At 36.6% G+C, this 10,869-nt stretch overlaps 1 protein-coding gene across 1 annotated transcript; it reads right to left on the minus strand.

Moving 5' to 3' along the window:
* Window positions 1–467: 467 nt before the first annotated feature.
* Window positions 468–1,748, minus strand: LOC120780409. The gene has a single exon (XM_040112691.1). It carries the CDS (start codon window positions 1,746–1,748, stop codon window positions 468–470), a length of 1,281 nt encoding a protein of 426 aa, XP_039968625.1.
* Between the last annotated feature and the right edge of the window lie 9,121 nt (window positions 1,749–10,869).

Genomic DNA, 10,869 nt, shown 5'->3' on the forward strand with positions numbered 1-10,869 from the left:
GTTTTGTCTTCCTGTGTTAAGCAGTACTACGTCTAGAACACCAAATGCTTTAAGTAATGCGCTACCTCTCCGATTTGTATTTTTGCTGCCCCATTCTAGCGCCCAGGCATTAAAGTCACCTGCAATTATATTAGGTGTAGTTGTCATCGCATCCTTTACCAAGTCGTCAAGTAATTTTTCATATTCAGCACGTGGTATACTTGGCGGTATATAGCAGCTGTAGAAATAAAACCCCCATATTTTGGCTCTTGTATAATATGCCTTGTCAATTAGTAGTTTGTCTTGCATCGTCTTATCTCCGCATGCCCATATTGCAGCCTTCTTTGTGGTGTCGGAAATCCACTTGTCAGAGTCTTTATTTTTATACTGTTCACAGATTAATGCAACGTCTATTTTATTTTCGTATATGTTTTGCGTCAAGAGATCCTGAGCCGCTTCGCAGTGGTTCAGGTTTATTTGTAATATTTTCATCTTTTAGGTTTTTTGAGCGCTGCTGTATATATGGGGCATTTCCGGCTTCCTATCTGATGGTCTATGTTTGTGCTTCCACTGTGTTTACATGCCTTGCAGGAAGGATTGTTAACACAATCTTTGGCGAAATGACCCTCCTCACCGCATTTAATACAGCACTTGCTCCTGTCTTCTGGGTTGCTGCATGCTTTCGCCACATGTCCATACTCAAAACATCTGAAGCATTTCTTCAGCTGCGCTTTTTCCCTGATTCTGCAGATTGACCAGCCGATTTTTATCTTTTGTGCTGCCAGTAGGTGCTTTGCTTCCTGTGCATGAAGGCTTATGATAGCTTTTTGCGTGCCTGCATATGCATGTCTGATGCTTTTAATGCATTCTACACTAAATAGACGCAGCTCTTCAAATTCTGAACGAATTGCCTGTGCTATATCCTCTTTCGTCGTTATATCGTCCAAGTCTCGCACTTCCACTGTAATTTCTTGTGTTAGAGATCTTATTTGTGCCTGATCTCCTAGTATCTTCACTATCTCCTCTCTATATTCCTTAGTACTTCCTGTCTGCGCTTTCTTTAGCTCCAACAGTATCTCACCTTTAGCTGTCTTTTTAATTCGTGAGACATTTTCCCCAAGCACTTGCAGATTTTCATTCTGCTTAACCGCCCGAAGCATGTCTGCGTAAGACATGTCACCGGTTTTTGCGATAACTATTGCTTCTGGTCGAAGGCGTGGTACGGCGTTTTCCTTCTTCTTGTTTTTATTTTTTTGGGCTTTACTTGGTATCGTGATCCAGGTTTCTTCCCTTGACGCGTCCTTTTCTCCTCCCCCGAGATTTCTGCTTTCTCCTGCTTTCACACTTGGTTCGTCATGCGTTGTTTTAGTCCTTTTTGGAGGGGTTCGTCGCTTTATCTGCTTGTCACGTGGTCTTTTCGGTGTGACTTCAGCAGTCGTCTGTTCCATAGCTACTCTTCTTCCTATGTTAGCTTCCCTTTGTCGAATATGGTCGTCTTGTGCACGGTATTTCGATATTTCGGTAAGCAGTTCCCTCATGGGATTGTTGATAGTGCGCTGTGGCGGATGCATCATATCCGTTAGCTTTTGTATCATATCTCCAAGTTGATTCATATGATCACGTTGCGACTGTGCTTCTTCCAATATCGGGGTGTTCTTCTGCAGCGTTGGAGGTGATGATTTCGACCTCACTGGTCTTTGTGCGGAGAGCACCTTCACTGGCGATCTAGCCAAACGCGAGGCTTTTTTAAAGGGGTCTACTCCTGACATCGTACATTGACTCGTGACACCGCTAAGCTTGTTGCTGCTATTGTTGTTGTTGTTTGTTTTTTCATTTATTGTCTCCATATATCAGTTTAACCAGCGCATCGTGTGCAGGGGGCGGGCCGAAAAAGACAGGAACGGGTATACCCTCGGGGGCTATGCCCCTACCCCAGTTCCCTGAGGCCTGTCCTACGCTTTACCGGTTCCGGTAAACTCGGACGAACTGGCGCTCGCCCGGAGCAACGCAGTCTACTAGTTCTGCGCCCAATGTACACTTCCTGACCAGGGCCCGAAGGGGCTGGTTACTGATTCACATCGTGGCTGACACTTCGGCAGAGCTGACTCACATCACCCTCTCCACACCACCAGTGAAAACAGCTGGTGATGCTTCTAGGGACTCCCAATGCGCCCCGGTATGGACCGGTCTTATTTACAGCCGTACCTAACATGGTGAGCAGACGCTGACCAGGAAGCCGCTCACTTTGAGTCCGTCGCGCCTGGATTTTGGTCGGTCACCTATATTAGAGAGGCGGCAACTGTTCGCCTCTGTCGCAGGAGTTTCATCGGCTTGACTGGCTTTTATACCGCATCCTCCACTCCTGCCGCTCATCGTCGGGGGTTGCTTATTCGTTTTAACTTATTTCGCAACTAACCTGCTACTACAGGCCGTCCGACTATCCGCGACCTGCCGACCCCGCCGGTAGCTTAGAGCTCAGCTGGGATACCTGATCCCGTAGGATCTGAGACCTACCAACGGGACATATATACATGCATATGTATGTAGGTTTGTGTGGCAATGCCATACGCACATATATGTTCATATAGAGCAGCGCGAGTTATCAGTTTTGTGTAGGTGCCTCTTCCTTTATTCAATTATAAATCAGTTTTTTGTAAGTGCCTTTTCCTTTATTCGAACAAAATCTAGAAACGTTGTTTCGTTGCTTCTATTTGCTTCCGTTTCGGATCAAAGTTCACGCTCGAATGATCATAGAAAAATAGCCGCTTCGCGATTCTCTCTAAAAAAATAGATGCTTAGTGATTCTTTCCTCTCTTCTCAGCATCTGTACAAATAGGGTAGAGAAGGTAACTCCACCCCCCTAAGTACCGAGTGAGTTCCGGAATGGTGACACATCTGACGGTACTAACAAAGGTGTCTTCCTTAAAACGTGACCCTTCTCTAGTCTAGATTAAGTATGGTTGGTAGTTTATTCGATTTATATAACATGAATAAGTATAGTATGTGGTTGTTAATTTGCCTTCTTAGATAAATACATTTTTCATTGCGTTCATCGCTTCTTCTATAAATACAGTGTTTATAACTATTAAATTACTTATCATTCCGACTTTTGAGCTTACACTGTATATTGTAACATAAATACAGTTTTCATTGCGTTCATCGCTTCTTCTATAAATACAGTGTTTATAACTATTATATTACTTATCATTCCGAATTTTAAGCGTATATATTGTATATTGTAACATAAATACATTTTTCTTTTTCTTTTTTTTTACATTTAAATGGACTGAGCTTCTTGTTTCTTTACTCCTCTTTTAATTTTTGATTTGTGAATCTTCTGATTTTTGGTTGTGATAAAGGTTGGACCTTTATCTTGTAGTACTTGATGCTTTGTGAATCTTGGTGTAAGTTTATTTCTTCTCTTTTCTTTTCTAAATATTACATCATTATTTTCTAGCCTTTTCGGATCTTGCCTGTCGTTATTCAACTTATCGGTTCTAATTTTCATTTTTCTTTCAACTTTATCTTTAATCTCGGGATATATTACTCTCTGAAAATCATTAAGTTTTTGTATATAGTCATGTTCGTTGCTAAAGGTCGTCTGTTTGTTAAATAAATGTGGTCTACCGAAAAAATTTCATATGGAGTGTATTTAGTGGTAGAATGGATAGCATTATTATATGTAGTAAACGTTTCTGTAAGAATATCATTATGGTCACAATCCAGGTTTTTCTCCTTTTTTTATTTATTATAATGCGATAAATTTCTGTTAAGGAGGAATGTAACCTCTCAACTGGTGAATTGCTAGATGATTGTTGGAAAGACGTGAAATGTATTTGAATATTATATTGCTGGCAGAAGTCTTTAAATATTTTTCCCGCAAATTCAGCGCCTTGATCGCAGATAAGTTGTTTAGGAGTACCAAAGAGTACAAAGAAAGTGCTATGTTCGTAAATGCATCATGACGCGCATCATGACGATTGCATAACAAACAGAACGTTCAGAAATGCCAATATTGCAGCACTGCAATAATCAAGCGTTCAAAAAGACAACACTTCTATCAGCTGTCACTCATAATTTCTATCAAAAAATTGTTTACTGCATTTAGCTACGATGTCTGACGAAAAGTAAGTGCAAAACTGTTTTATTTTAATTTTTGTATTGAAATTTAGTTAAATTATGTTAATAATAATTGTATAAATTATTATTTTTAAATTTTTAGTGAAAATCTCAGTAATGCGGAGACACAGTTATAGCTGAGAGTACGGTATAATATGGAGGACGATTTTAAATCGGGTAGAAGGAAAAAAAATGTATTGTGGAAGAAAGTTGTGACCGAAGTTAAAAATGTAAATGAAAACAATAAAAATGTAAATGAAAACAATAAAAATTAAAATGAAGTTCATCAGAAAAAATAATAAAAAAATTATTCAAATAAAGGAAGGTGAGGTAAAGTAAATTTTTTATGATGAAAACATAGTGGTAAAATAGTTTCTTCTATCGATTCCATTGATATCATCTGAATCAACGGGTGCATCTTAAATTCCTTCGATTTCATTGTTGGTTTCCATATCGGCATGTGTTATTGCATCGTTAATATGTTCAGAATAACCTTCCTTATTTATGATAAAATTGTGTAAGATAGCACAAGCGAGTATTACATTAGATGTGGCTTTAATGCTCGAAGCTTCAATATAATTTAAAATTTTAAACTGTTTCTTAAAAATCCCGAAAGTTTGTTCTATAAATACTTTGTCTTTTAAAAGACAAACATTTGTACCTACAAATGTTTTTTTGACTTCAATACCCTTCTTTTTCTTAAATTTAAAGAAAATCTATCATTTCTTTGTTCACAAATTTCGTCTAGTGTTAGATTCAGCAAAATTTCCATTTTAGTATTATATGCGTTCAAAAATGCAAACAAATGTATCTGCAAATTGTCAAAAATTGTATAAGAAGTATCAAACGTCAAACTTGCAGTGTTGCTACTGTTGCTTATGCTGCAAGTCATGATGCATTTACGAATATAGCCAAGTTCTCATGGCTTTAATTATGTTCAGACCATCCCTTGCTGGAATGGTATATCCAGCTGCAAATTTTGAAAATTTGTCTATAATTGTTAAAATTATTTTGCCATTGATGCTGTATAAGTCGATGTGTAATATTTGCATAGGAAAATCTGGGATTTCTGTTTCTTGATAAGGTAGTTTTTGTGGCTGTCTATCGTATTTTAAGGTTTGACAAATATCACAACTATTAATTAATCGGAAGGTTTGAGTTTTAAGTTGTGGAGAATATATCTCTCTTTTTAAATGAGCTATCGTTTCGTCTATGCCTACATGGTTGCTGTTTATATGATAATTTTGTATTTCAGTAATTAATTCTTCAATATTTTCAATGTCTTTCAGTATTGTAATAGCTCTTACAATTTTGTAAAGATTTGTTGGTAAGAAAAATTCTTTTAATACATCTTGAATGATATTGAAAATTTCATCTGCAGCAAAAATAGCGTATACTTTATTTGGTTTTAATATTGTTTTCAATATTTCTGTTATTTTTTTATTATCAAATGAACTATCCGTGACCACTCTCCTGATTTTATTTTTGAAATGAGTTGATGTTATTATTTGAGAATCTGTATGGATTCTAAATATAATTTGCATATAGTATTCATTAATTGGCTTATTTACGGTCAAAATTGTGTTTGTCTTTTCATTGCAATTATTTGTTATAGAAATGTTGGTGTGTACTTCCGTTGAAATGCGACTAAGTGAATCTGCTACTACATTTTCAGAACCTTTTTTATATGAGATTTCATAATCATATTCTAAAAGTTGCAGTTTCCACCGAACCAATTTAGAATTAGGTTCTTTAAAATTCATTAACCACATTAGTGGTTTGTGATCGGTATTAATTTTAAATTTTTGGCCATGTAGATAAGGACGGAAATATTTAGTAGCCCATATAATGGCTAACATTTCTTTTTCAATGGTTGAATACTTTAATTCAGTATCTGTGAGTTTGCGACTAGCAAATGATACTTGTTTTTCATTATTAGGTGTGCCTTAGGAAAGGACTGCTCCTAGTGCCACATTACTTGCGTCTGTCGTAAGAGTGAAGGGTTTTAAAAAATCCGGATATTCTAACAATGGATCATTACATAATAAGTTTCTTTGCTAATTTTAACTGCATCTTTACCTTTTAATTGTTGAGTTAGGGATTTGGTAATCGTAGCGAAATCTTTAATGAATTTTCTATAGTATCCAAGCAAACGTAAAAATGATTTAATTTGTTTTCTGGTCTTTGGAAGGGGAAATGATTTTATAGCGCTAATCTTTTTTGGATTTGGTTTGATTCCTCTGTCCGTAACTATGTGACCAAAATATTCGATTTCCTTTCTCAAAAACTCAGATTTTGCAGGTTGTAGTTTAATTATTAAATTTTTAAAGACTGCTTTTAAATCTTTAATATGTTCCTGTAGAGATGCCGAGAATATTATTATATCGTCTAGATATATAAGACAACATTTGCCATTCAGGTCGGCCAAAACATTATCCATAACCCTTTGGAAAGTCGCTGGGGCATTTGTAAGTCCAAATGGCATTCTTACAAACTCAAAGTGTCCTCCTTCTGTGGAAAATGCCGTCTTGTTTATATCTTTCGGATGCATCTCGATTTGGTGATAACCGCTAGCTAAATCTAATGCTGTGAAGTATTTAGCCCTGCCAATTCTATCTAACACATCGTTGATGTTAGGCATAGGATATTTGTCTTTAATAGTTTTCTCATTTAGTTTGCGATAATCTACCACTAACCGCCATTTTTTTGTATTTGAAGCGTCCATTCTTTTTGATACTAGGAACGTTGGAGCACTCCATGGAGAATAACTATGTCTAATTATATTTTGTTCCAGCAGGTTATCGATTTGTTTCCTAATTTCTTGTCTTTCCTTTTGGCTATAACGAAATGGTTTAGTGTGAATGGGAATTTCGTCTGGGGTTCTAATCCTGTGCTTGATTAAGTTAGTGAAAGGTAAGGTATTTCCACCTTTGAAAAAAAGCATCGGAAATTCTAAGCAGAGTTTTTTGAGTTGAGTAATTTCCTCATTATTAAGGTGCTGAGTTCGTATATAAGTTTTAAAATCCTGACAATCGAATGTCGTTTCGTTATTTTCCTTTTGCATTAAGTTGACTTCAAAATAATCTTGTTCTCTGCAGTTTTGTACTTCTAAATATGTATCTAAGCAGAATTATTTTTCTTGGCTTGAAAAATTATGAACTTCCATATAACTAAGATTATTTTCGGCAGTATAAAGTCCACCTGATATTACAATGTCTTCGGAAATAGTTGTGGTTTCAAACAAGAAAATTCCGTCTGTGACGTTTACTGGTAGCTGAATAATCTTTTTTGATTCCTCTTCAATTGCATATATGGCCGAATTTGATTTCTCTTCTAGCTCTATATTTATTTTCGAAGTTTTTGTTTCAAGTATCTTTAATGGAATGTTTACAATAGCTTTTATTTCTTGCAATATATCTATTCCGATAAGCCCATCAAAATATGGATGAAAATCAAATAAAAGAAATGAGTATTGTGACAAATCAGAGAATTCACTGAACAATGGAATCATAGTCCTGTTATGTAATTGGAACTGATTTAGTACTGTCTTGATGGCTATTGGTGTATGTAATTTAATTTGATTTTCTTTTTGAATATAATTAGGGTTAATAAAGGAAAAAGTAGCACCGGTATCTATAAGGAACTTGAGAGCTTTATCGAAAACCTTATTTACCATAATATATGGTAGTTTGGACTTGTTGTCTTTATTTATTAAGTATCCTGTCTGTTGTCTGAGGCTTTTTGTGGAAAATTTGCCGCCTCATTAAAATTGTGCATTTGTGCTTGTTGATCAACATTACTTATTGGATTTCTAGACTGATAGTTGGTGGTTTGTCTATTGAATTGTTTCTGTTGATTGTTATTGTTATAGTTATTATCTTTTGGCATAATTGCTAACATGTTATTTCTTTTGTAATTTTTATCAATATTGTCATAATCGTTACGATAACGCTTATAGCTACGTCTTTCGTCATTTCCTCTATTATCGCTATCGTTACCACTACGTTTATGACTACGCCTTTCATTATTTCCCCTAGTTTGCTTATAATCTATACTTCTAATATAATATTGTCGGGCACCATATTCCTGTTTTTGCTCCGGTCTTTTCATATTCGTTTGAGCGAAAAAAGTTTATTTTTCTTTTAACGCCCATTCGAAGGCCTCTCGAAGGTTGGTTGGTTTCATGGATCTTATTGTAGCTCCTAATGGGCCCCTAATTCCTGTTAAAAATGAGTTGAGACATATGTCTGCAAACAATTTTTTTTTGTCTTCACCACGATCTGCTCCGATTCTGTAGTTTCCGCTATTCTAAATAACGCTAATTTAATCTCACCGACTTTGTCATATAATGTACGTAAAGAACAACCCTCCTGCACAGAATTGTGGAGCTCGAACATAAGAGTGGGTTCATCTCTCTTGTCCGCGCAATGTAGGATGAGAGCGGCCTTAATTTCTTCCCAATTAAGACTGGCTCCAGATTCTATGATGCCTTCGCTAGCCTTTCCTTCGATTTTATTTCGAATCGATCTTAAGAGTAGCTGACCATATGGCGTTCTACTAGTGTCCCTAATCAGTGCTAGAATTTCCTCCACATTGGTTATAAATTCGTTTAAAGTTTTGGGATTACCATCATATGTAGGCAAAAAACGAATTGCGTCAGGTACTTTCAAGGTTGATAGGACATCAAGTGGATTAACATTTCGCTCTCCTTGATTCGAAGGGACGTATTCTGATGAAGAAATCGTAGATGACTGATCGTCTTGTCTTGCGATGACCTCTGTATTCTTGGATATGCCGGTGTTGTTTCCGGTTCGACTCCTGGTGTTTTCTGCCCCTCTCATGGTAGCTTTTATCTGTTAATTAGGACCTACTATTAGCAATAAATATGTATTTTATATTTAAAATTTACGTGTAACAAAGCTAATGTATTTATATAAATATATTTTTGCATTTGGTACCTAATTTGTACATCAATATGTATATACTAATATGGGTTCGAACTTGTTTCAACTACACGTTAAAAAATTCTGAGCACATATAGTTGCCCCCAGCCTACATATGAGTCGCACTGAAATACAACACTAACTGCAACCGTCTCAAACATATTTTACGACACGTTCGCTCGGCTTGAGCACATATTATTGCCCTTAGTCTGTGAGTCGCACTGAAACACAGAACTAACTACAACCGTCCCAAACATTTTCCACGACACGTTCGCTCGGCTTGAGCACATATTATTGCCCTTAGTCTGTGAGTCGCACTGAAACACAGGACTAACTGCAACCGTCACAAACATTTTTTACGACACGTTCGATCGGCTTGAGCACATATTATTGCCCTTAGTCTGTGAGTCGCACTGAAACACAGAACTAATTGCAACCGTCCCAAACATTTTCCGCGACACGTTCGCTCAGCTTGAGCACATATTGCCCTTAGTCTGTGAGTCGCACTGAAACACAGAACTAACTGCAGCCGTCCCAAACATTTTTTACGACACGTTCGATCGGCCTGAGCGCACATTGTTGCCCTTAGTCTGTGATTCGCACTGAAACACAGAACTAACTGCAACCGTCTCAAACATATTCTACGACACGTTCGCTCGGCCTGAGCGCATATTGTTGTTTTGCGCTGCTGCCCCGCACGTCGCTACACATCGCTTTTTGTTGTATTCATATAAATGTACATAGACAAAAATTTTGACGCTTCAATTGCTTCAACAAGAAAACGATATTTACAAAAGCAAAAAGTTTACTTTGCCCCACTGATATACATATACATATGTGCTTCACGCACCGCTCCAACATATTATTAGAAAAACACAGAACAACGGAATCCACACAAGCAAACTATTTACTTTGCTCACTGATATATGTAAGTATGTAGTATATACTTCAATCGTTTTTTGTTGTATACATACAAATGTACATAGGCAAAAAATTTGACGCCTGTTCGCACTGTACCGAATGATCCCGTTATCCCTGTGTGCTTCACGCATTGCTTCAATAAGAAAACGGAATTTACATAAGCAAGAATTTTACTTTGCTTCACTGATATACATATAGTATACTAGAGGACCCGTCCACGTTTCACTGTGGCTGAAAATACTACAACTACCATCTATGTATATGATTTCTATTAGTTGGATTATAACTATTAGTTAAGGAGATTTTGAATTTTTGTGAAGCAGCTTGTGTTAGTTTACAAAAAAATGGATCATAATACATTTCGTGTGTCAATGAAGCATTGCTTTTTTTGTGAAAATACTATTGTATTTTGGCTCATGGAAATCCACCGATGAAAAGATATTTGCCAAGCTTAAAGAGGCGAAAGCTCTGGGCAAAGTGTGTGCCTCACAAGTTCATAATCCAACAAACACAACGAATAACTGATTCTGAGAAGTGTTTGAGTGCTCTTTAATCGTAATAAAACCGAATTTTTGCGTCGGTGTTTGACAATAGAAACATAGCTCCATCATTTCCCACTGAAGTCTAATCGACAGTTATTCTAGTGGACTGCACATGATGAACCGGTTCTCAGGCGTGGAAAGACGAAAAAGTCCGCTGGAAAGGTTATGACATCAGTTTTACTGAGCCAGTTATAATCTATTTCACTGCGTATTTGGTTGCTCTTTTCTACTATTCCAAATACTTAGCAATTGTATTATTTTTGAGGAAGAATCTGTTTAAAATTGTACGCATATATTCAAATGATTCCTACAAACATGAATTTTGAACAAATGCTTATGATTTGAAATATAAATTTTGTATTTAT

Source organism: Bactrocera tryoni, unplaced genomic scaffold, assembly GCF_016617805.1.
Source record: "Bactrocera tryoni isolate S06 unplaced genomic scaffold, CSIRO_BtryS06_freeze2 scaffold_25, whole genome shotgun sequence".
NCBI classification, from domain to species: Eukaryota; Metazoa; Arthropoda; class Insecta; order Diptera; family Tephritidae; genus Bactrocera; species Bactrocera tryoni.

What these genes read in the sequence shown, in the direction of transcription:
- LOC120780409 (XM_040112691.1), bottom strand. Translation starts at nt 1,748, where the DNA reads ATGTCAGGAGTAGACCCCTTTAAAAAAGCCTCGCGTTTGGCTAGATCG.